This window comes from Dermacentor variabilis, chromosome 9 (genome assembly GCF_050947875.1).
Source record: "Dermacentor variabilis isolate Ectoservices chromosome 9, ASM5094787v1, whole genome shotgun sequence".
In the NCBI taxonomy this organism is placed as follows: Eukaryota; Metazoa; Arthropoda; class Arachnida; order Ixodida; family Ixodidae; genus Dermacentor; species Dermacentor variabilis.
In genome coordinates this window covers 147,312,685-147,339,664 of record NC_134576.1, presented here as the reverse complement: position 1 = coordinate 147,339,664, position 26,980 = coordinate 147,312,685, and the positions used below count along the sequence as shown (strand labels likewise).

Genomic DNA, 26,980 nt, shown 5'->3' with positions numbered 1-26,980 from the left:
ATAACCTCTTGTCCATAGAGCACCATGTAATTAGAACCTCAATATAATGTAGAGTGTTTGTATGAGATTTCAATATAACGAAATTTCGCTTCCACAGCAAAGGAATGCTGAGACAATAAATAGAAACTTCTGCAGACACAGATGGTCAAATGATTCAGTTACAAGCGGCTGCTTCACCTCTCAAATCACGCGCCCACCGAAGTGAAGGCGCGTCATGTTCCATATAAAGTCCAAATGCGATAAGCGCGCCCCGCGCACTTTGTGCTTTAGGTGCAAGTAAAAGTGTGCGAGGGTGAGAAAGAAAGGTGGTGGCTTCACTCATGAGTGCCACCTCCCAGCATGAGCAAAGGGAAAGAGGGGGAGTGAGCTCGCAGTAACGCGATCAAGCACTCGCGTGAGGCGGGTTATAGTAAGTTGGCATGAGTCTAGATTTCTGGCACATCTCGGCTGTGGTTCGTCATGGCTGTAAAGTGCCGCTGAGTGCATACGCAGCTGGGCTTCCTATTTTAGAGGTAATCTGCCGGGCGTGCAAAGAGTGGGTGTGCCGAGAGGGCGTAGCACTTTGTAAGCTGTCTTACTGCACATTTAGTATTACAGGTTGTGTAATGTCGAGTTTTGATGACCCGTTGGAGCAAGAGGCAGATGAAGCATTCTCTCCCCGCTGCCGGCGCTTTTTCTGATAGGATCATCCCAGTGCAGGCAACGCTATCAACCGTGGGGGTGGAGTGCATCTGAAAGTGTGGCTGGCTTCACTTAATTCGTACCGCTGATGTGAAGATATTGTTACGGAGGAAGACGCAGACGAAAAGCTATGTACAAGTATATTTACAACAAAATACGCTGCGCTTGGCCAAGAGGCAACAGCCCGCGCTAGCTTCAAATCGTCGTCGTCGTCTTCTTACTGCTCGGCTCTTCGTCATTGGAAATACTATCCCGTAGCAATATTGTCGATGTACGTAGCATGAAACTTCATTATTCGTCACCGACTCTTAAATTTATCAAAATAAATTGTTTTCTCATTCAAATTTGCTTTTTTCGATTGCCCGATAATTCGGAAAATTCTGTGGCCCGTTTCCATGTAAGAAAAATCGATCAGTGACTGTACTTATTTGCATAAAAGGTCAAATTTCAGTGCAACAAAATTTTGATATTTGGTGCAAACTCCACCACTGGAAAAGCAGGGGCCGCTGTTAGCTTGACGTGATATGAGGAATCACCTGGACACCGCGGCCGAGTTGGCTGCTTCGGAAGTGCCGAAGCGAGCTGAAAACGAAAGTTTGAAGCCCCACCTATGCTGCGGTTGTGATTAAGTGGGGAGCCTTGCCTGCTTCGGGTGTGTACTTGACAACATTTGAACGCCCTGTAATAGGTAGTGGCTGCCTTTGAAGGTGTCGAACGTGGTAAGCTGCTGCTCGGTGCTGCAGTGACGGACGTACACAAAGGTGTGTGGTGTCAGCCTTCACAGTACCAGCAGGACAAGAAGCTGCATGAAGCTCGGATTGCGAAACGTAGAACCGGCAAGCAGCAATCGGTTGCAACTCGGGTGTGCAGCAAGCACTATAGGGAGGAAGACTTCTGATGCGACGTCGGGGTTACGATGTTGGGTGAGTAGCAGAAAGCGTGCCCTGAGATGCCCACACGTGTGCACTGCTTGGTTAATGTCATGAAGTTTTGGTCTATGAACTTGTTGATGCTAGAGACTGGGAAGTTTACTGGAATGGAAAGGGAATGGTATAAAAGGGCATTTAAGAAAGGCATGGCATATTCTCATTCTTGTGTAGCACCAAACAATTAAATGTACTGGACTAAGAAAAGAAAAAACAGCAAGTAATTGCTCACTGGGAAGACCCATAAACATACAGTGCGGCGCAACATCCGAAATAATTATATTTAGATGTCTAGGACTTTAGGAAAAAACAAGACATAATCGTCGCGACAGGACATCACAGTGATAGTCGCCATCGTAGGTGTCAAAGTCCCGAGCTATAACGAAACTATTTTTGAACAGCTCTGATAATGTCCACGTAAAAGTGGTTGCTTAAGTATTGTCAAATGCTCATATGCTGCAGCCTAAAGCTCACGGCATGGTGTGAAAATGCGCTTGCCGCGAAAATGAAACATTGTGCGTGAACATGCATGCAGACATGCAGTCAATCACCATGAACCCGTGTAGTCGCTGCATTGAGGCTTCATTCTGTTATGCTCCATTTGGTTATAAAGACAGCCCACCATAAGAACATATTTCACATAGTTTGCTCTCGGCACCTGCCTACCTTTCACCAAGAAGCCAGTTTGGGAGACTCCATTGCGGCGACCGGGTGCAGTGGCGTTCACCGTTCGTATTCGGTAGAGGTAATGTCTGTAAACGATTCTGTGCTTTCAGTTTACCCAAGGTTATCATTTAGACTGTAAAAAACTTCCCTCGTTTTGAGAGCACTTACAGAAATGTCCAGGAGGGCTGCTATGTGGTGTTTTTATTGAGTGCCGACAGCCAAACCTATGAGGAGCGCGCTGTGTTATCCCTCATACTGCGCAAGTGAGCCGCTTCCGACAGATGGCGACTCTGTAAGTCCTCGCCCCCAACAATGAAGCAAATTGCCGATTTTACCTACTTGGTTAAATCAAGGTGCTGTATTTACTGAAATGCCTTTCATACCTAATCTGTGGCAATTAGGGCATTACACTTTATGAATAAAATATGCATTTGTGCATGTGACATTTAGGCGTTTAATTCCTTCCCCCACATTTATAAAAATCTAAATTACAAAATCTTAAATGAACGTCACTGTATCGTAACCATGGAATTGAATGCCATAGGACAATGAGTTGACATGAAAATAATCACGAGAAGCATAATGTTATAAAATGTGCTGATATTGCTTTCACTAGCTGCTAGTGTTGTCCATTGTAGCAGTGCAAATCCCCCTGCACCTTCAGTTTTGTTCTGATTGTGAAGTGTTTCTGAGTGCTTCTGCTAAGTTCTGGGGACAAAGGGGGGAAGGTTGTGACTTCACACATGGATGTTCATTTTTTTTTCCTTAAGCCAAGATTGTAAGTTAGTCATTAATTTCATTGGATGTTAACTTTGCTTGAGGCCACCTTTTCATGTCGCAGAAAGGGGAAAATATTCTTTAAAAATTCAGGGAGAGGAATTGTTTGCCACCTTCTTGGACATCTGTAGGTATAATAGCTCTTGGCTCACCTGCTTCGTTTATTGCTTCCATACCGAACTCGTCTATGTGTCCTCTCCCCTCATGCTGTGTGCCTTTGGACAGTTTCCAGTCCGTGTTAAAATCTTTTGGTAATGTTAGTAGCTGTAATATATTGTAGGTTCAGGTAGCTGCAGGCAGAGTTACTTCAAAGCTGCATAAACCAGGGTCTACACAGGGTATTTCTGCGTAACACGTGAAGGCTTGCTCTTTTTTGTTCTCGCACATATGACACTGCTGCTGCGCAGACTTCATTTGGGACACACTCGCTGGAAGCAGGCTAAGCTCAGCTGGCTACTTCAAAGCTACTGCTGTCCAGCACGTCTACCAGGAGCAACTCAAGCAGGCAATCTAGGGTTGGCACAAAAAAGGGCGGCCTTCCTCTGACTCGCCAGCCGAGGCCTAAGTATTCGAGCGTCGCGCACATTTCGGAAAGCTTGGAAGGCCAACTGCGGGCCGTGCTAGATGCCCTGGAGTTAGGTAGCCGCATGGATTTCAGTGCCTGTTTTCTCCTGTCACTGCGCCCCTCCCTGGATGCAACACTAGGGAACATGAAGGCCAATTTGAAAGTGGAAGTGCTTCATATCCTTCAATTCTGCAGTTGGGGTGCTGCCCTGATGCGTTGCTTGTGAACAAAAACAAAAAGCCTGAAAACAGTAAAATTAAGAAACGAGTCAGTTGTACTTCCCATTTGCCTCTCTTTTCATTTCTTGTTCTTGCACATGCGATACTGCTGCTGTGCAGACTTCATCAGGGACACACTCGTCTTTTGTCTTGTGAACAAAGACAAAAAGCCTGAAAACTGTAAAATTAGGAAGTGAGTTGTGCTTCACATTTTCCTCCGTTTTCATTGGTGATATTTACTGCATCAGACATGCACAGAAAGTTTCACATGGTAGTGGTAGCAGGTAGCCAAGGTGGTGCGGCTTTGGAATGTAAAGTTGATTATTGGTAGCAGTAATGGATTGCTTGCATGTTTAGGTTAGGGACCTTTATGCTATGGGCTAGTGTGGAAGACGAGAACCTGTTCTAGCACCATCTGTTGGCTTTGTACTGCACCCGTACTTGTGAAGCAAATAAATTGCAACCACTATGTGTTTGAACTAATCAGGCAGTTGCGTAAACTGAAGAGTGTATGTATTGCTGAGAAAACCAGTGAACTGGCACTACGTGGGGCTGCATTCTCTCTGTAAACGACAGCAATAACAAACGAAACTGTTCACCTTTTGTCGCAGGCATTTTGTCGGCGAGCTATGTTTCCGGGGGAGGGGGTCATATTGGTACTCACTGAGAGCTGCCGGATAGACAAGGGAGGCTGTGATCAAAGGGTTGCTCTTGTTAGCTTTTTTTCTTTTATAAGTGCTCCGTGAGGGTCATTCCATCTTTGTTAAGAGGATGGGCATAGGCCTTGTTCCCATGCATCAGATGCAATTGCATGTTTCAATGTCTTCGCGACAACAATGTACAGTCTTGGTCAAAAAATTTGAACCCACTGTGAACGGCCGGGGAGCAGCTGCGCTCTGATATCGCGGCGCTGCCACTGTTGGTGTGCACCGCTGCTCGCTTGGGCCGAGGATAAAAGGGGGCAAGGGAAGCATGTCTCTTACTCTCAAGCGTCGTTTGATAACAGCGCTCATGAAAAACTAGTGCGTCGTTCAGTCTGCCAGATGTGAGGTCGTCTTGCGGCCGCTGTGGTACAGCGCTTCGTGTGAGTAAATGCGCTCGCCTGCGCAAAACTGCCCGGCCCCATGCAGCGCATTGTACTATAGAAATGGTCCTAATCATCGAAATTACCTATTACAATTTTATCCTACACATTCAAAGGCGAGAGCCTTCGCATTATACTTTTAAATAAACATATTGAATGTATTTCGGAGTGCGATGATAACAACAGATAAAATATAAACTGACATCTCTTTGTGCTGTCTAGGGTTGTTCGAGGTTTTATTGTAATATGGGGGCTAATTCAATCATAGTTTGTTTAGAAAAAACCAGAAGCAGTAATTTCAACTACAAAGGCTCTCTCAGAAAGGGCCTGTAACCACCGTTACAATATTTCAAATACGTTCACTGCACGAATGTGTTTTGCGTTGAATTTCTTTCTTAAAACCACAGTGAAATTATAAAAACTTTTCGGGACTTTTTTATTTTTTATTGAAAGGATTAACTGCTGTCAGCAATGGCACGGACTCCGCCTTTGTGGTCCTCGCGATTGGCTTAGAAACTTGGAAAACACGGTGTGTTTCATAATGCTGGTTCCTGAAAGTCAGCTTTGCCTCCCTACAGAAATGTTACTTGGGGTGCTATTCTCGACGCGCATGGCGGCTGCACGGCCACCATTATCCGCCAAGTTTACACTCTGATTGGCTGTGGAGAGCTCACGTGCCTTGAAATTTGTGCCGGGAAACGGAAGTTTTGCGAAATGTCATTTTGTGTTTTCATCAACATGACGAAACGTGACGTGGAGCTGCAAATTTTATGGACTAATACATTTTTTTGGTCCTTGGCAGATATATTGTGATGTTAGCGCTTCAGAAAGAATGTGAGGGGTAGCGTGCAGAAGCCAGTGCAATGCATCTGCAATTGCGCGAATATGTGGTGGCGATCCAAGATATGCGCCATGCCAGCTTACTGATTGGCTGAAGGAATGTCTCGTGAGCAGCGTCACAGGAAGGGCTGTTTCGTAAACGTCATTTTGACGATGCGTGACGTTGCGCTGGGCCGCCATTGCTGAGATTTTCTGCCATCATTTTTGCTGCGACGAGCCGCGCGAATTATGCTAATCAGCAGCCATATGCAATGGCAGCCGAAAGGCATGTGTATCGCCACATTTTCCCCGTCTTTTGGCGCCACGAAAATCTTTTGTTCATAACACGTGCTCATAGTATTTGCACTGCTCTCGGGTGGTGTTGGCATTTGTGTTTGGGGCCATCACTTTTTAAAAGAACGCGTTTATACGAAGTAATATTGGTTGAACATAGCAAGCTTTTGTCAACGTTGTCCACTTTTCACTGCTGCATTTGTATTGTAATCAAGATTAATGCCTTTTTGCACAATCAAAAGTTATGACAACGGGCTCTTTCTAATCTATAGAAAGGAATGTACGCAAGGCGGCGCCTTGAAGTTTTCTCCCGCGGTGCGAGAACCAGCGAAATGAACAAGAGATGGCAGCGCCGGCGCTTGCGTCGCGCTAGTGGATATCCCTGGCGCGCGCAACGCTATCGGTGATATTCGGCCGTTTTTCAGCCAGCCGAGTCGGGCTGAGTCACTTGCGTTTCACAAGATAGCGATAACGTGGCCTAGCGCGCATCACCACTGGTAGGTCGCGTATGTTGTCTCAAGCAAGAAAACAAGCGAGTTGGCGCCAACATGCGATGACTCATTCCATTTTCCGGGGACACGCATCCTAGCTATTGAAGCAGACGACGGAAGCGAGAAACGTTTTTGACCGAATAATCATATGCTTTGAGATCGCTGCTTTATTTTTACTGCGGAGGAAAACTGTTTTGCTTTACCGATAACGCTACATTCAGTGCCTTCAGTTCAGTTTCTTAGGCGAAACGTCAAGTTAGCGTCATGTTACGTAAGCAAAACTGGGCCACCAGCGCCATCTTGTTTGCGTCGCGCCTACATCACGCACCGAAGAAAATGGCGGAATGTCCAGAATAGCGCCCTTGGTGAAGCTTACGCAAAAGTATTGCAGTGAAGCATAACAAGCATGGGAAGGGGCCACGAAACACAGTATGTATTCCTTAATTATATACGCAGGCACCCGGTATTTCTTGTCACAGTATGAGCGCTGATATGCCTAATATGTGTACCGACAGGCCTTTAGAGCGTTTTCGAACGTGCCTGTGGCGGTTTGAGCCTTTAAGGGCAGTAAATGACATGCATTTATTTTTTTCCAACTGGCCGAAGCTGCAACACATCTGGGTTATGGAATGAAGAGGACAACCTTTTAGCTCCAGCTTCTGAGCTGCTCTGGTAATTCGAGGCAACTTCAGTTTTCACATCAGGCAATGTAGATTTATTGGTCATTTGCCTCTTTGCACACTTAGTTGCTACACACAGCTCAGTGTTGGCTTGCCCTCTGAGACACTTTTAATTTAATGGGGTGCCCTTGGATGGCCATCAATAAATTCTGTTATGAAATTATCTCCATGGCAACTATACCTACCGTCAACATCTATCTCGGTGACAGAAAAATTCCTACTAACTTATTGTCAAAATAAAATTGCAAAGACAGTGATAAATAACATGTGCACGCTATCCAGCAAACCTCCTTTACGCATTCTGCAGATGCACACTTTCGATCAACCATTTTGTAACGTATGCAAAACGATTGCCTGCACTACACTATTAGCAATTACTGCTTCTAATTTTAGACTACTGTTGCGAACCTTGTCAAGTGAGTATGCCACGGTGTGCGATGGAAGCTTCTGCTAGGTCAGGGTGTCTACCAACCGGGAAAACCGGGAATTCTCAGGGATTTTGAGTAGTCTCGAAAAAGTCAGGGAAAACTCAGGGAAATTGGGTCTCTATCAGGGAAAATTAGCGGCAATTTTATTGAAAGGGTCGAAAGTCGCGGTAATGCAGGCTTGAGCAACAGACAGGAATCGTAATGAATCGTCTTTGACGCCCTGTCGTCGGCTGGAGGAGTTGCCAGTGTGCAGTCAACGACCGACTTTCCGGATTCCCGATAATTTGGGCGGCTTTGCGGCACCGCCACGGACCACATAGAGTCAACATATCAGAACGTGTGAAATTTCGGATGCAACAACTCTTCGCCGTCCGATTTTCTGAACGTTTTGCCGTGACCGCAGGTCAGAAACGGCAATAATCAAAGGCACCAATGTGCCGTTTTTATTACTTCGCCACCTCGAACCGGCACTCTCGCACGCAGATCCGGTGTCAGCTGTTGCCACCACTGCGGCAACGCTAGGCCTAGCTGCTTCGACGTTTGCTATGAAGCTTCTTGCCGTTGGGTGCCAAGTTTTTTATTGAAAGAATTAGCTGCTGTCAGCAATGGCACGGACTCCGCCTTTGTGGTCCTCGGGATTGGCTTAGAAACTTAGAAAACACAGTGCGTTGCATAATGCCGGTTCCCGAAAGTCAGCTTCGCCTCTGTACAGAAATGTTACATGGTGAAGCATATGCAAAAGTATTGCAGTGAAGAATAACAAGCGTGGGAAGGGGCTATTGCCACGGAAAACAGTATGCATTCCTTAATTATGCACACGTGCACTCGGTATTTCCTGTCACAGTACGAGCGCCGATATGCCTAATATGTGTACCGACAGGCCTTCAGAGCGTTTTCGAACGTGCCTGTGGCGGTTTGAGCCCCTACGGGCAGTAAATGACACACATTTTTTTTTTTCCAACTGGCCGATTTTTCGAATGTTTTCGCGACCCCTAGGGAGTTCTAAAAATCGGCCGTGGACTGTGCAACTGACCAAGATGCTTCAAATGGTCCTTGGGGCGAACGAGTCCCAGAAGGAGGACAGGAACAGAAATGATGTACGCATTGAGGAATAAACGGGAAAGGAAGCTTGCTGCCGCCGTTTTGAAGGAGCTTGAGCTCAAAAAACAAAGCTTTGGCTGATGCCGAGATGCAGGTGTCCCTCATCCAAACCAAAATAAACTCTTCAAAGCAGTGAAACACAACACTCGGGCGTCGTGCGCGGGCTCAGAGTATGTCAGGACAGTTGAGGTTGACTTACGAGCGGTTGAGAGAGAATCTCAATTGTGAGAGTTCGGGCCTCATACCACTGAGCTTGCTATCAGTTGATAGAAATAGCTCATATTCGAATATAATTGCTTTTATGTGCATCTCCTTTTTATTCGTATTTGAAAATGTCTGACTTATTCGCAATTTTTTTCGAGGACACTTTATTTGCTGTGCATTTTACTAACCCCTGCCTTCTATTCTCTTTTTGAATAACATAAACACTACTCCTTAGTATTCAAATTGGATTAAGTCGCTTTTTTTATTTTTTTCATGTGCTTATTAGAGAGTGACAGCATCAGGCGATATGGTTTCAGCCCGTCTTGACATAAAACATAGTTCTGCATCACTCAGGGAAATGTGGAAAGGCACTCAGGGAAAACCTGGAAAACTCAGGGAATTTAGAAATGGCAACTTGGTAGACACCCTGTAGGTGCTAAATTGTAAAGGCTCACTTTTACTTGTATTCGCATGGACAGTGCCACTGCACAGACTATGCCCAGTACACTGGAAGTGAGTAAAGCTCTGCTAGCTGCACCGAGGCCGCCAGCTTTTGCACAGCCTTTGAAGGAGTGGCCCTGTTCATTTACATGCTAAGCGTGTGAGAGTAGAACGCGAGATGCAAAATGTGGGGGACCGCATTTATTCATGCCTGAAATACCCCATTTGGGGTTTCACATGAGGGTGGGCATATCTCGGTCATATTTTCAATGAATGCCTTGAACGACAAATGACTGGAGTGGTGCACTGCTTCAGCAGGTAGAAGATTCCAGTCCTTCACTGTTAAAACAAAGAAAGAGTTAAGATGAGTGGTGGTGCGAGCTGGAGGGGGATAAACAGTCCTTGAATGGCTCTGACGGGATGAAGTGCGATGCGCAGGCATGATGTCTGTCTGGTGAAGCAGCAAGCGATAAAATTTGCTGTTTTGCGGCGATGCTCGAGGGTTGGAAGGTTCAGAGATGACATAAGTTTAGTGACGCTAGTGTGGTAAGAGTAGTTGTAGTGAATGAACCTTGTTGCACGATTCTGTATGGATTCCAGTGCTGTTGCCAGGTTAGATTGGTATGGGTCCCACACTGAGCATGCATATTCCAGTTTGGATCGAACAAGTGTTAAATATGCGAGTAGCTTTACTGTAGAGGGAACAAGACTTAGATTATGGCGCAGGTAGCATAGTACACGATTGGCATCATTGCTAATGCTGCAAATGTGTGAGGACCAACTGAGGTTGCTGGACAAGTTAATACCCAAGTATTATAAGAACTCGCAGCGCATATTTCAGAACCCCCAAAAACGTAATTAGTTGAAATAAATTATTGGTGGCAGCCGAAAGTAAGTAGCGACGTTTATTTTTTAACGTTTAGAGACATTAGCCAATTATTACACAAAGTTTCAATTGCGTTAAGGTTGGGCTGGAGAGCAAGGGAGTCAGTGTGATTAGTAATAGGATGATAGATTACGCAACCATCAGGAAATAAATGACTTTTCGAAGAACAACCTTTCGGTAAGTCGTTAGTGTATATTAAGAAGAGTAGTGGCCCCAGTACAGTGCCTTGCGGCACACCGGAGATAAAGGGTGAGAAATTTGACGAGCATTGCTTAGCGTAAACGAACTGTTGATGGTTAGTCAGAAAGTTGTGTATCCATTGGAGAACACAAGGGTTAAAGGGACACTAAAGGTTACTATTAAGTGAACGTGGACTGTTGAAATACCATCCCAGAAACCTCGAAACGCATGTTTCGTGCCAAGGAGAGACTTATTTTAAGAGAAAATGCGTTCTGAAGCGTCCGCGTACCTCTAGCGCAATTCAAATCGCCCGCCCTCCGATCGAGGAGTACTGACATCATGGTCTCATAGTGACGGTGCGCCATCGGTGAGTAGAACGGCGTCCGCAGACGGCGCTGCGGCTTTTCTGCGCAAAACGCAAATGCGCAGCCAGAAACAGAGCCAAGACAGAGCCGACAGCAGAGCGAAAGCGGGAGTATGGTGGCTAGTGGAAGGAGAAACGCGCGTCCATAAGCCGGTACTTTATTCTATGACGCAAACTTCGACGCTCGTCGCAATGGACCCTGACAACGACAGATTGGCTCGCGATGCTGGGCTCAACTTCAGCGATTTGTGCACTGACAAGCACGACCTGCTGCTTAGGGCTCGCGCTGCCGGCGTCGTTGCATACTAGGACGGCGGCCTCGACACCGGCTCTCCGGAGCGGGAAAGCAACGAGGGCTTCCCACATCTCAAGGACGTGGCATTCTCACTGCTTGTTCGAAATGAAAGTTTCGCAAGCCAGCAGAACCTGCACAGCATGACGCGATAACGAAACTACTGAAACTCCAAAGCGTGCGCGGCGCAGAGTCGAGCGCGCAGAGTCGAGCGAAAACGAAACCTTTCGACTACCCATACTACGGAAGGGTAACGTCAAAATGTTATTTTTTTCTTAGAATCGAATAGACGTAGACAAGTAGCATTTTCTTCCGTCTTATAATCGAATGAAATGATATTTTCAATACGAGTAGTTGAGTATTAGTAACACAAATTATGAGGAGTGCTTTCGTCATCGGGCTAGTACCGGAATGTCGCTGGGGGGTCTCAAATCGTGTCATGCATTTACCTCAATTTCTCGGTTACTAAAGCTCTGTTCGCGATTATATTGACGCCTTAGACGTTCTAGAACATTGCTCTACCACTTTAACTTGACTTTCTGGTAACCTTTAGTGTGTCCCTTTAAGATTAAGACGCGATAGTTTTAGGAAGAGCCGTTCATCGGGAACCTTGTTGAAAGCCTTATGGAAATCTAGGGAAAAGGCATCTATGGGTACGTTTTGATCAAGATGTGAGCTGATGTCATTAATGAAACGAGCTAGTTGAGTCTCTCAGGACATGCCTTTCTGAAAACCATGTTGATTAGGATTGAAGAAATTAGCGGATGTTAGATACATTACAATATGAGAATAAATTATATGCTTCATTAGTTTGGAACTGGTAAGGGAAATTGGACGGTAACCGTGGCACGATGACAATGATCCTTTTTTTTTTCTTTTTGTACTGGAATTATCTTACCCATTTTCCAGTCTTGCGGCACCCCTCCAGATGATAATGATTGCTGAAAGATGTGACTCAAAAATACATTAGAAATGTGCGCAGTGTTCTTAAACATCTTGGAATTGATTCCATCGATGCCGGCTGAGGATGTTAATTGGCAGGATTTTATTAGCTTGGCGATACCATATGCATCAAGTGTTATGTCTGACATGGTTGGCTGGTTGAGGTAAGCACAGTCTGGGACATCAGTGTTAGGTTCAGAAGGGAACACGGAAGAGAAGACAGAGTTTACTCCTTCAGATACTTTATGGCCAGGAACACAGTTATCATCACACTGATCTCGGGGCCGTGCGGGTGTTGGGAGAGATGGTGTCAGGAGAAGCAGGCGAGCACAGCAAACAGACTTTACTAATAACAAACCCAAAATGGAACTCAAAACTCAACTGACAAAGATAAAACTCCACACTTGCTTAGCCAAAACAAAGTCCTTATCTTTGCCTACGTGCGTCCTTAGCGCGTTTTGCGCAAAAGTCCAGCAACCCTGGCCTATGGCTGCACACTAACAAGAAGAAACGCTCTTACAAGGTCCTGTTGTCGCACGTCACTCCATGTGCGATGTGCGTCGCCTCTTGGTCAGCGTCAGTGCTCCCGCCGACTCCGCAAGTTTTGCTTCCTTGGTATCGGCCGGCCAGTTCCTCCATCTCGGATGCCGGTGTCCCAAACTACGTCCCGAACTATACCTGGCCCTAGCGCCATAAAACACCACACATCAATCAGAACTTTCTCACATGCGTAGCCTGAACGGGGAACTAGCGACACAGGTCATTAAGCACATGACCACATCCTGCCTGTTCATTTCAAACGTGTTCACACTAAAAAAGTTATGACACACTTTCAAATTTGTTTTATGTATTTAACTTTTTTTCCAGCACTATCTCTACATGAACAATGAATAAGCCTTGTATTAGGTGCACAGGAAATTGGAAAATTGCAGCCCCTGCCATCTGTACCCATGAAATTGGAATGGCAAGTCCTCATCTGCAGTTGCTGCAGCTTTATGCAAATTGTGTGGTGTGTAACAGTGCTGATCTTGAGTGGCATTGACTGGGATGAAATGCGTTGTGGCACATGCAGTTGGCTTGCTGGACCAGCCGCTGGAGCTGTCGGGGTCTCGGCAGCGCAAGAAGGTTGAGCGGCTGGACGTGAGCTTTCGCACAGCTGCACGCGAGAGGCCCCCACCAGAACAAGGAAAGGGCACACCACTGGGTGACTGCCCCCGCATCGAGCACAACATCAGCCGTGAGCGCTCGGAGAGTCTGAAGGTCTTGCACCGACTGCTTTTTGGCCGACCAGGAGCGGTGAGCACAAACCCTCCCTTTAGTGGCGTTGGCCAGCTTCACTAGTAATTGGCACTGTAGTGCTTTGCAGCCACAGCCTTACTGCTTCATAAGTCAGCTCAGTGCATTTCATCTGGCAGTGGCCACCCGTTTGGGGAATTCCTCACCTCTGTAATGCGCAAGTACCGAGGGTACTTCCAATAAATAAACGCTATGCGTTGTTCAATAAGCACACCCAATAGCACATGCACTTCTGTAAAACAGTATAGTCAGACTCATGTTTCAGAAATGTGCTGCCATTGGAATGTGTGAATGTTCGGTATTTCCAGTACAAAAAAATTCAATGGGGCACTATGAAATTTAATGTTTTAGAATATTCGTTCTTGTACAGATAAATTTATAGTTTTTTTTTCCATATTATACAGATTTTTTATAAAAAATTATGAGCATAGCAAGAATGGTGGTCTTGCAGAGGAGCTATTAGGCAGAGTAGACATTCTTTGTGGCTAATAACGAGAGTTTCAAAATAATAACGAAAATCTGTTTATTAAATTTTTATTAGAGCCTTGGGGGCTAATTGTCAAATTTTGAGGAAGTCCCTTTTAATGCATCTCGGTTTTTAAAAATCTTGAAAATTGCACCCAATTTGAATTATTCCTCATTGAATTTCACCGCTTAATCCAGGCAGCATTGAAACAGAGCGTGCCTCGCTGCTTTGTCTGACGGAAATACTCTGTGACAAAGTCAGTCTGTTACAAAGTTTATTGATTGCATGTCATGGCAAATATGACATGTCTCAATAGGTGCTTGCGAAACATGTATCTGCTGCAACTGGTTTCCGTCACGGGGTGTTTCCCTCTGGTGCGACAGGACCCGCCTTTTCTGTGCTTTCTGCGTTCATGGTGTCATTCCACTACTGCAGCTGTGGCCTCGTGGTGTAATGTCTGCCTCGGCTGCAGAAGTTCAAAACTACACTGCTGCCTACCAGTCATTCAAACGGGCTGCACAGGCATCCCCGGCCTGATGCTCGGATTTCTTTAATTAAGGGGGGACACAGGTTGCGGCGATCAAAAATCGTAAAAAAACTCTATCTTTTTTATTGCATTTTTGGAATGTACAGCTATTATTGCATCAACATGTTAGTTTCACACCGGTAACATCAGTATTTTAGCCGCAGTGACACCTTATACGACATGTACTAGCTGAATTTCAGGCGGAACTTGTGCTGAAACGACACATTTTCCTAAACGCGCGCCTGCTCTTCCACGTGTGCTAGCGCGGACATCTTGGTCTCATTTAAAGGAGGCGACCTTTCCCTTCAAGTTCCCGCCGGAATGGGCCCCATTCAGCCATTGGCCACGTAGAAAATGCGTGGCAAAAAAAGGTACTCGAACGCCCTCCTATTCGTCACTCGGTGCACGTGACTTGAGCTTGCCTCCCGATTGGCGGAACTGTATGGCCATCGTCTGCTTTGTGCTTGGAGCCGCGCAATGAGGTGCGGCATCTTGCCCCACTGTCAACGTGATGTCTGAAACGGAGCGCAAATTTCGAGCGCGGCACAAGTTTAGGGCGAAGAAAGTGCAATGGACGCTCATCGAAAACTTCAAAAAACGCTGCTCAACACTGCAAAACGCCCAGGACGCCACAGCCTCAGCGTCCGATACCGAAATCGTCGATCCAGCAATGGCAGGCTTAACGACCGCATCGGCTGCTGTGGATACTGTGACAAGTCCGTCTGCCGCGGACCCTTCGACCAGCGCTCGCGTACGGCAAGATATGGTCTACCGGCAACCCTCCGAGCTGGAGGAGGAGGAAGCGGAAGCCAAAGCAAAGCTATCGGAGTTGTATTCCGCTCCAGCGACGGAGAGGAAACGCAAGTTCGTGGGTGACAGTACCGACGATGCACTTCGCCCGCCTGATGGGACGTTTACGATTGTAGATTTGAGTGCCGTGAACACTTTATTAACGTTTGCGAACTGCATCATCTGCAGTGGTGCCTTAGAAATCATCTGAGATGAGTGGGAATACGGAATCGCCGTGAAGCTGTGCTTTATGTGTGCAAAATGTGGAGAGATTGCGTCAGTGTGGAGTTCGCCGCACATTCACAGTGCTGAATGAATGAAACGCTTTGCTGTGAATGTTTTGGCTTGGCGTGCCATGCAGGCAACGGGGAATCGACAGACCACGTTCAATGACGTTTTCTTGTTGATGGGCATCAGTCGTCGGGCTCTTCACACGAAAGCATGGCAGAGCTACATGAAGACGAAGTTGACGCCAGCGGCCGATCGCGCCGCGTGTAATCTGACGAGCGACTGTGCGGGGTCGGTTTGTGAACTTTACGTCGAACTGAACATGGGTCATACTGGGAACATCACGGTGTCGTATGACCGCGGTCGTACGTCCCATATTGGCATCGACACCATGATCGAGTTGTTCAGCTGACTTGTGCTCGACTTTGTTGTATTGAACAATTTCTGTTCTGGGTGCGAGTCGGTGCCTAAGAAGAGTGACCCTTCCAACGGAGCCTGGAAGAATGGCCACAAGTGTCAGAAGTACACTAATAAAAAAGCTGGGTAGATGGAGGTGGAAGCTGCCCTCATCCTTTTCAGGTGATCATTGGAGCGGCACAATCTGCGGTATGCAACGGTGCTTTGTGACGGGGACAGCTGCAGTTATCTCGCTTTACAAGATGATGAAGTGTATAGGTATATCTCGATTGAAAAAGAGGACTGCCTGAATCATGTGCAAAAGCGCATGGGGATGGCTTTGCGCAACTTTGCAGCAAAACACAGAGGCCCTGGACATGAGAGTCTTCGTGGAAAGGGCCGCTTGACAGCGAACTTGATCTCCAAGTTAACCTCATACTATGGAGGGGCTCTGAAGACCCACAAAGGAGATCTAGATGCCACTCAAAATGCAGCGATAGTCACATATCATCACATTGCATCAAACGATGATGTGGCTAATCACACTCTCTGTCCATCAGGCCTAAACTCCTGGTGCAAGCAAAATGCTGCAGCGGCCAAGGGTGAGCCGATTCCAAAACATCCTCGAAAGCTTCCTCCTCATGTATGTCAGGCTTTACGTCCCATATATGAACGTCTTTCAGACAAACTGCTGCAAAATTGCCAGCGTGGTAAAACGCAAAATAACCTGCAGCCTGCATTCGATGATCTGGGCACTGGCGCCAAGAGACCGGCACGCTTCTTTATTCATAATGGAGGCTGCTGTGGCAGAGGCAGTATTAAAGTTCAATGCAGGCAATGCAAGGGCGTCAAAGGACATAATGAAAGAACTATGTCTAAATCCAAGTGAGCAAAGTCGCACCCGCATGGCCAAGAAAGATAGGCATCGAATGGGAGCATCAGCCAAGAAGTGTAAAGCATCAGAAAATTTGTGCCAGTCCCTCAAAAAGCGGCACACAGGGGCTGGGAGAGAGCAGGACTACATGCCTGGTGCCTACTGAGCTGTTCCAGCTGGAAATTTGTAAATAAAATGGGGTTTTGCACGTTTTCTCACTTTTCTCAAAACAAGTTTTTGGGTCACTTCACTGGACTGTCGGAGTGATATCTAACGATCTAGACCAGCTAGAGCACTAATTCTTTCTTCGGCAGAAAGCCTAATCTGCATATTACGAAGTGCTAAGAGCAGAATTTCAAATTTGTGCGCATGTATATTTCCATTTTATTAATTTTCTTTTGGTGTGGTAGCCTTAGGTCAAGGAAAGAATTTTGATCACGTGCAGAATGGCTAATTAGAATTTCATTTGAAAACTTTTTGCAGCATTTCAGTTATTGCACATTATAGTATCTAGCTATACATTAATATTCACTTTCTGCTGAGCAGTTTTTTTCCCCACTGTCTCCGGAAACAATAGAGTGGCAGCACTGTCAGTCTCCTGAACTAATGGACCTACAAGGAAAATTATTGCATATTTAAAATCAGCACGATAAACTAAGTAAGCTTGTTTATTTTCATCAAATTTGGCCTTAAGGTGCTGGAAATAATCTCCACAACCCATGTCCCCCCTTAAGGGGACATGGGCTGCGCTGGGAAAGGAGCCTTGGGCATTCAAATCCTGTTGAACCCTATGGGCACAGCAAAACCCAAAAAAAAAGGGGGCATCCTGGCAGCTCCCATGTGGCATCCAACGCACCTATTAGGTGGGGAACACCCCTTCCCAAGTGTTAAGGTTTAGACCTTTGAGGGTCGACTTATTTTGAAAAAAACTTTCCCAGGTGGTCAAATTATTGCGAATCTTTAATGTACAAGATGTATAAAGTTAGGAATAAATAGTAAAAAAAAATTAGGAAGAGTATTTTGGTGTCGGCATCACTCAGAACTGCAAAATTTTCAACAGTAGTTCAGAGTGTGGTACTCCTTGAACCACGGGTTTTCGCGTAGCGCCTTATCGCAGTCTCCATACCTAAAATGCGGGTATGTTCTTCTCTTGGAGTGACGAGTTCTGTTGGCGCACACATGACATCTCTGCGTGCGTGCGGCTGCCTTGGGCAGAGGTCTGAGGCACCCTCTCGCGTAAGCATGTTGCCGCAGAGAGCAAGAATACCTCATGAGCGGCTGTGATAAACAAGCTAAGAGCAGCACCAATCAAGATAGAAATCAACTTCCGCCGTCCCTGCGATAGCGTGACAACAAAGAGAAAAATCACGTTTTGCACGGCTCCGTTGCGATCACGCGGAGGAATCGAAACTGCGAAAGTGCGTTGCCGCTGAGAGTGAGAATACCTCGCGAGCGGCGCTGATAAGCAAGCTAAGAGCAGCGCCAGTCAAGATAGAAATCAACTTCTACCACCCTGCAAGAAAGTGCCGACAAATAAAAAAATGATGTTTCGCGCGCCTCCGTTGCGATCACGCGGCGAAACCGAAACCGCCAAAGGGGCGTTGCCGCAGTCTGAGCGACGCGCTGAAGCTAGCAATCAGCTCTGTTTATCTCCCCAAGAAGGTAGCACCAATTTCAAATGCATCTTGTAAGTGCTAAGAGGTGGCAGCACCTCCCGGTGAGCACGCATCGTAATTATGGCGCGAAATTTCAAACGGAGGGTCGGAACCGTACCCGTACGGCAAGGACCTTGCGGGACAGAAAACCACCGCCGTACATGTACGGCAAAAACCTTCAAAGGGTTAATAATGGCAGGGAGCATGCTTGTGCCTATTTTACAAGTAGATACAGGAGAACTTCGCTGATACATTCTCGTTACGTACGTTTTCCCGGCACCAACATTCAAAATCGAGAACACAAAAAAGGACCCAATCGAGTCAAGCTAATATTTTACCGGTTTATACGTTCCCTGGAAAGCACGTTTTTCGCCACCAACATTCAGTGCGTCGCCAAGCTGCGATTGTATGATACGTTTTCCAGCCACTCAGTCCACTGTAAACAAGAAAATGCACGAGGCGCATGCAATTGAGAACAAGATAACTTGCATTAGGAAGATCTTGGTGAGGGCAGTTGGTTCATATTTAGAACTGAGGTTAAACAGTTCGAATAACACAAGGACACAAAACAAATCCCACAGGCATACACTGACTGCCAACTGGAAGTTTATTTGAAATTCTCCAGTCATTTTTATACCTTTTCCAGCATAGGCATGTGTACACCAGTTGCATGTACCTCTGCAAAATCAGCTACATCATGATCTTTCGTGCAAAAAGGCCACTTCTTTTTCTGACAAAGCAAGAGAGGGAGCACTTACACATCTCCTTTCCTTCTAATGTGATATTCCTATATTATTTCCCTTTCCCTCTTACCATTTTCTTTCCCTATGAACTTAGTTTTTTTTTTTTAAATATGGGAGTACAGGGACACTTGTTACAATGTCCTGCTAAATGACTCCATTCTTTACGTTACTGCTCTGCTGACGAGCTCTGTCATTGAAACACTGTTTTTCCACAACTCAGAGGTATCTGATGACGTGGCTACAGTAAGTGAAATGAGATTTATCATTCATTATGCACAGAGGCCTTTCGATCATTTTCATACGATTGCATATTGAGGAAAGCTTGCATGGGGCACTGAAAGCAAATTAACATTGTGTTTTGGAAACTTTCATTAGATTGTGTGACAACTTGTGCAAGCACCCGCCGTGGTTGCTCAGTGGCTATGGTGTTGGGCTGCTGAGCACGAGGTCGCGGGATCGAATCCCGGCCACGGCGGCCGCATTACGATGGGGGCGAAATGCGAAAACACCCGTGTGCTTAGATTTAGGTGCACGTTAAAGAACCCCAGGTGGTCAAAATTTCCGGAGTCCTCCACTACGGCGTGCCTCATAATCAGAAAGTGGTTTTGGCACGTAAAACCCCAAATATTATTAACTTGTGCAAGTATGGCACCATGTGTGCTGGTCTCTTCTTTTTTCTTTGATTGCTGGTTCCACTCTTATTTTTTTCTTTCTGCAAGATGACTTCACATACTGAAGTGAGTGGCAGAATGGGGAAAACCTGCATTCTGTAATCGTGCTATCTGATTTAAAAAACTTTGCTCACACTCATGCTCGCACAACTTACTGTGAGGGTACTGGGCCGACGCCAGGTGGCGTAGAGTCGCAGGCACGAGACGATAGGCAACTGTGTAGAGCAGCAGGCACGGGACAGTAGGCAACGGTGTATGGCGGGCAGGGAGAACATGGAAGGCGTGTGTGCGTGGTCGGCATGCGGGGAGCGTGTGACAATGAACTGAGTAAGTGAAGTAATCAGCGGAACAAGCCACGTGCGGTGCAACGGGACGGAACGCAGACTACGTGTATGTGCACCCGCTGAGGATTTCCTGAAATAAAGAACGTACTTGACAAATGGGTGCTTGTCCAGCCGGACATAACATGGAGGACCAAGAATTGTCTAGTGCCGCCAGTTGCGCAGCCTCTCCTGCCTTCTTCGATCCTCCAAGGACTGTTGGCTTTGACCTCCGACACCACAATGGAAAGGGAGAGTGTAGCAAGCATGTGACGCCCCCGCGGGCATAATCTTCGTTGGCCCGCCAGGCTCGGAGGCCAGTCAGGCCCAGTAGGCAACATTAGGTACCGCACCCAATAAACACCGACGAGCACAGCTGCTCGGCGGTCAGTCATCATTCCTCACCACCACGCTGTGGAGCGTCTCTCTGACGGAGGGTGCCTCGAGCCCTCCCTCGTTCATGAACCTGGGCGGATCGTGACACTGGCGACGAGTACCCACGGATCGTCCCACGCTGTTGTGAGTGGCGAAACACCACCCCCCCACTGCTGCTGTCATGTCGCTGTACGGAAGGCTCGAGGGAGATGGTTCCGCCTGGCGAATTTACGAGGAACAAGTCCACGTGTTCTTCTGGGCAAACAACACACCCAAGGCCAAACAGCAGGACATTTTCCTGGCCAGCTGCGGGACCCGCGTCTTCAGTCTCCTGCTCGACCTTCTCAAGCCAGCCACGCTGCATGTTAAGACACTGGGTGAGCTGCTCGCCATACTGTGCTCGCACTTCAACCCAGCACTGTCCACACTAATGGAGCGTTTCCGCTTCGACAACCGGAGCCGCCGGGAAGGAGAGACCCTCGGGCAGTTCCTTGGTGCGCTACAAGGGTTAGCGAGTGCCTGCGTTTTTGGAGACCAGCAGGACTCACTGCTCCAGAACCGTTTCATCTGCGGCATCAACAACACCGCCATGCAAATACGACTTCCGGAGCTTCCCTACCTCTCGCTGGACGACGCTGTGAAGGCAGCGCTGGCAATGGAAGTTGCCGCCAAGGACACGGGCGAGATTGCCCGTGCGACTGGCCAACGTTGGACTGGCTCACCATCAGTGAAAGCGACAGTCAACAAGTTGGCGACAAAGGGCAATACCTGCGGTCGCTGTGGTGGTGCCCACTCCCCCTCACAGTGCCAGTTCTCTCATGCACAATGCTTCACGTGCGGGAAAACTGGGCACCTGGCATGTGTATGCCGAAGGAGGAGGACAAACAGCAAACAGCAGCAGCAGCCTGGTTCAAGCCCAGGTACCAGACAAGCCCATGGCCAGGGTAGCCGTCGCAAGGGTACGCGGCGAGGGCGTGCGGCAGCAGGCTCGAATTCTTCTGTGGCCAGCTCCACGTCGTGGCCGAGGTTCCGCCGATTTTCAACATGTTGTGGCACACAGGCCTTACACCATCCTCTGTGCCGCCGTACATGCTGACCGTCGAAATCTGCAGTCAGCCCATTTCCATGGAGCTGGACACGGGTCAGCATGTCTGTCCTGGTCGGGAAACTCTTCAAGCGTACTTTCCCCGGCATGTCTGTCGAGGCATCGGGCGTGATGCTGTGCAGCTTACTCGGCGCAGCTCTCCCAGGTCCAGGGTCAGGCACAGGTCAGCGTTCGCTTTGGCGACAGGGAGGCAACCCTTCCCCTTTACTGAACCAAGGGCTCATCGCCGACGCTGCTGGGCCGAAAATGTATTCATGCACTGGGCGTTCGTCTGCCAGAGTACCAGGAAGCCAGCCTGCATGTGGTGAAAGACATCCCCAGCCTCCTGACCGAGTTCACGTCCCTGTTCCAGGCAGGGGAGGGAAAATTCGCCGGCACGACGGCTGGCATCTTTGTACCCGAGGGAGCTCAGCCTTGTTTTGTCAAGCCTCGTCCACTGCCGTTCGCCCTGAAGGACGGGGTCACCCAGCAGCTGCAACTGTTACAGTGAGAGGGCATCCTGTTTGCCTGTCAATGGGCCGCTCCCATCGTATACCAGTCCTCAAGCGAGACAGCAGTGTCAGGATCTGCGGGGATTTCAAGGTTACCATCAACCCCGTCGCTACCGTCTAGAAGTACCCGCTGCCCCGGATCAAAGATCTCTGGTCAGCGTTGTCTGGTGGACAGACGTTTACCGAGCTCGACCTCAGAGATGCTTGCCAGCAGCTGGTGCTCCAGGATGCCTCCCGGAAATATGTCACAATATCGACAACTTTAGGGCTCTTCCAGTACATGTGCTTACCCTTTGGCGTGGTCTCAGCCCCCGCCATATTTCAGAGGGAGATGGATAACCTCTTCAGGGGCATGAGGCACGTGGCGGTGTACTTGGATGACATCCTGGCAGCGAGTTACTGGCAGCGATGATGGGGACCACCTGCAGAACCTGCACAACGTGCTGGCACGGCTGCAGGGCGCCAGTCTTCAGCTCAAGCTGGAAAAGTGCGTTTTCCTGGCCCCCAGTGTTGAGTACTTGGGACATGTAATTTCCCAGGCTGGCCTAGCCCGGCTCCCCGCAAGGTTGATGCTGCGCTCGAAGAGCCTAAGCCCCAGAACAAGAGCTTCAGAGCTGCCTCGGCCTCTTCAACTTCTACAGGAGTTTCCTGCCAAACCTGTCGGAGCATCTACAGCCACTCCATCTTCTGCTTCAAGATGGTCAGCAATGGGTCTGGAAGAAGGAGCAGCACCGGGCCTTCCAGCTAATCACCAAAGCTCCAGTACACTTCGATCCTGCCAAGCCAGTCCTGACCGTAGATGCGTCGCCGTACAGTGTGGGAGCCATCCTGGTGCACCGGGACAAAGATGGCCAGGAATGCCCTGTGTTGTTCGCTTCTGGTTGGCTTCATGCTGCAGAGCAACGTTACAGCCAGCTGGACAAGGAACCTGGCGGTCATGTTGGGTGCCGAATGCTTCCAACAGTATCTGTGGGGCCGGAAGTTCGAGGCGGTCATGGACCACAAGCCATCTGGGCTGCTCGAGCCTGACAAGCAGTTCCTGTGCAGGCATCACCTAGAGTGGTACGCTGGACCTTGAGGCTGGCAGATCACAGTTACCAGCTGGTTTACCGTCTGGGAAAGGACCTGGGACCTGCTGATGCCCTGAGCCGCCTGCCCCTACCAGATGTGCCTGATGCTGTTCCAGAACCTGCTGAAATGTTCATGCTGGAGCACGCATACCCAGAAGTGCTCTCCATATCTGCAGTATCGCAAGCAACCAGCCTGGCCCCAATCCTGTCTCAGGTGGTCAAGGTGGTGTCCTGTGAGGAGGAATTGGTTCAGCAGGCCTTTAGCCACAAGGCCACTGAGCTGAGCTTGCAGCAGGGCTGCCTACTATGGGGTTGCAGGGTGGTGATCCCATAAAGTCTCCGGTCCAAGGTCCTGCAGATAGTTCTTGCGGGTCATCCTGGCGTAGAAAAAAACAAGTTGGTGGCCCAGTCCCATGTTTGGTGGTCTGGCCTGGCCCAGGGCATCGCTCACATGGTGCAGAGCTGCCAAATCTGCCAGGAGCATCAGTGGGCCTCACGTCATGTGGAAATCTCCCCCTGGCCATTCCCACAGAGACCCTGGTCCTGCCTGCATGTGGATTTTGGGGGACTCTCAAGGGCCATTACTTCCTGGTGGTAGTGGACGCCTTTTCAAAGTAGGTGGAGGTTCTACCTGTTACCACTCCATCACCAGGCGCGACCACTGCAGCACTACGACAGGTCTTGCCGCCCAGGGGTTGCTGGACGTCATCGTGTCCTACAATGGTCCTGCTTTCACCAGCACAGAGTACCTGGCCTGGCTGACGAACGGAATCCGCCCGATGATGGTTCCGCTGTACCACCCTGCTTCAAACGGCGCAGCCGAGCGGGTGGTGCAAACCATCAGGGACGCAGATTGCCCGGGTACTGCTTCAGTACCGGACCACGCCCTACGATGTCACTGGCCATGCCCCCTGTGAGCTCCTGCTGGCTCGGATGGTGAAGACACCCTTGGATGTCTTGCATCCAGACCTCCGATCCACAGTGCTCCTGAAGCAGCTGAAGCGGAAGCTGCTGCTGACCAAGGGTGCTATCCCAGGCCTTTGCTGGAGTCGGGAGCTCCAGTTTTCGCCAGGAACTTCTGTCCTGGCCCACCCTGGTCCGCCGGACTGGTGGTGTCCTGCCAGCGCTTCATTGCTGCTCGTTTGCATGCCAGAAGGGGGTAGATGGCACAGAAATGCCGACCATGTTAGGCCTCGCCTCGGGACCTGGCCAGCACCCTCGACTGCCATTTCAGAGTTTCAGCCCACAGGAGGACTAGCGGAACACCAGTTGCTTACAGCGGAGCACCGCCCACCTCGGAAGCGGCAAGCGTTGCCAGTGGTGCGGCACCCATTGGGCCTGTGTCGAGCCCGTCACCACTCACAAGGCCGACCACTGCGAACCCTCGGGATGGAGCGAGGCTGTCTCAGGCAACACCTGGCGTTGCCACACCCGGCCCGTCAACACCGGTGCCCATGCAGAGTACTCGACGGCGGAGGACGCCAAACCGTTACTCGCCTGGATAGCAGGCACCGTCGACCCGGCTAGGACGGAGGCAGAGCCTCGTACTTTGAACTTGGACGTTTGTTTATCTTAGTTAACAAACTGGGGGTAAGGGGGTGTAGCAAGCATGTGACGCCCCCTCGGGCATAATCTTCGTGTGCCCGCCAGGCTCGGTGGCCTGTCAGGCCCAGTAGGCAACATTGGTCACCACACCCAATAAACACTTGACGAGCACAGCTGTTCGGCATTCAGTCATCGTTCATCACCACCATGCTGCGGAGCATCCCTCTAACGGAGAGTGCCTTGAGCCCTCCCTCGTTCATGAACTTGGGCGGATCGTGATAGAGAAACTCGCAGCTCATATAGCTCAAATTTTGCGCACCACGCCGCTCAACGACATGGTTATGCCTGACGGGACAACTGGCATGGCTACGCCCGACAAGACAACCGGCGCGGGGCAAGCACACAACATCAAAGGTGTGCCTGTCCAACTGCCGAAATTCAGTGGCTACCAAGACTGACACTCACCGCTAGACTTTCTGGCGAAGTACAGTGCAGTCCACTTATGATGATATCGAGAAAGACGAAAAATATGATCGTTATAACTGATGATCGCTATATCTGGACTGCAGTTATTTAAAAAAAAACAAAAAACACAGAACATACCTTTGCAGCTTCGAATTCGCTACTTGCTCTAAAGAATAGATGATGTAGAAAGTAGGCTGTGGAAAACAAACTTTATTTCTAGCGCCAATGACCGTGTCAAGGGTTAGGCGCGCCGAAATAGTCCGAAATCGCACTTGCTTTTGCGGCAGCTTCAGCTTCACAACCGCGGTGTGCATGGATTCCAGCTGCTGTGCGAACACTGGCGGCAATCCTTTAGCATGCGTACAATCAATTAAGGAGTCGATCTACGACAGTGCACTTTGTGTGGACATCGAGGTCGGGGTCAAGGAGCCACTGTCAATCTCGTCGCTGTCGCTGCTGCCGTCGCCACCGTCGCACAGCTTTGCCGTCTGTTGAGACAGCACATCTTTGGTGATCGCCTCGTCGGTGACCTCATCGCACAATGAGGCAGCACTGTCTGCAGTCAAAAACTCCTCCTTCGACGCACCACTTGGGTCACCAGTAGGAACGAGCTTGCAGAGCTTGGTTATGTCAGCGGCTTCCACCGTGTTGGTCTCAGTGGGTTGGGGAAGTTAGTCCTCACACACAAAGCCCGCCTCTTTGAAGCAATTGGTGACGAACCACTGGTGAAGCACCTCTTCAACATTGGTGTACAAAGGGTCTCTAACCCCTTTTCCGCTGATTGGCATGGCCGCTGACAGTTCCTGCCTTCACAATCGCGGTGCTCCCGGTTGTCAAGATGATTGATATCGCTAACTGGGCGAGCTCATACTTCTTCACAAGGGCGCTCACCTGAAGCTGCATCGAGAGTCCTGCAAAATATCCATCTTCGTGTCAAGCGACACAGCTTTGCGCTTTGTCAGCGCCATCTTTGAACTGGGTTGAACCGTTCGTTGCACGCTGCTTCAGTGGCGTCAGCCTGCTATCGCGAGAGAGAGAGATGCGAGACGAGCGCCACGGCACCGCTTTGTTTGTCGCTTCTCTCTCCCTCTCTCTCTCTCGGAGCGACTGTGGCCGACGCGCATGAAGCAGCTAGCACCATCTTGTGGAGCGCTGCTCCTACTCAGCTATTTTCCGGTGCGCGGAAGCGGTACGGGATGCGCTGCGCGGTAATGGCGGCAGATACGAACTTACGGAGGTAAACATCACCTCCTCTCGACATGGTTCGTTTCAGGGAACTAAGCAACGCGAATGTTAAGATTATTTAGCACGGAAAACGCCGTCCAGACGGCAAAATTTTCATTGTTATATCCAATATGCAGTGAATAACCTATTGTTATAAATGCGTTTTTTCCCCATAGACCTAATGCATAAAATGACACTCTCATGTCGACCCATCGTTATAACTGATATATCGTTATATGTGGTACCGTTATAAGTGGACTGCACTGTACTCTGAGTACTGCATTATTGCGGGGATTCCCCCTGACCGCCATTTGCAGTCGCTTCCAGCAGCGTTGGAGGGGTCAGCCAAACAATGGTGGCCCTTCTCCGGTGCGCACCCTGGACTGGCAGTTTTTCACATCCGAATTTACGGCGCAGTTTACCACCATTGACTACAAGTTTAAGCTAAAAGCTGAGCTACATCAGCGCACTCAGCATCTGGCAGAAAACCTCAAGCAGTTCATTCACGTCATTTCCAAATACTATGACAGTATAGTGGAGCCCGTTTCAGATGCCGAAAAGGTGGAACGCATGCGGAGACAAACGCATCTGACATTCTAAGACCTAACAGGCCAGCATGAGCTTCACATACCTGCAAGAAATGGCGAAGGCGGCCGGCCCTATCATGGAACGCTCTTGGCATCGCTTGCGCTACGTGCAACA

At 48.8% G+C, this 26,980-nt stretch overlaps 1 protein-coding gene across 4 annotated transcripts in view; it reads left to right on the top strand.

Moving 5' to 3' along the window:
• Positions 1-26,980, top strand: part of LOC142557795 (uncharacterized) — a 148,917-nt gene that overhangs the window by 29,866 nt on the left and 92,071 nt on the right. For all 4 annotated transcript variants that reach the window (XM_075669917.1, XM_075669915.1, XM_075669914.1 and 1 more), the window contains exon 3: positions 13,112-13,335. In XM_075669917.1, coding sequence (XP_075526032.1) covers positions 13,112-13,335 — 224 coding nt within the window. The remainder of the gene's footprint in view (positions 1-13,111; positions 13,336-26,980) is intronic.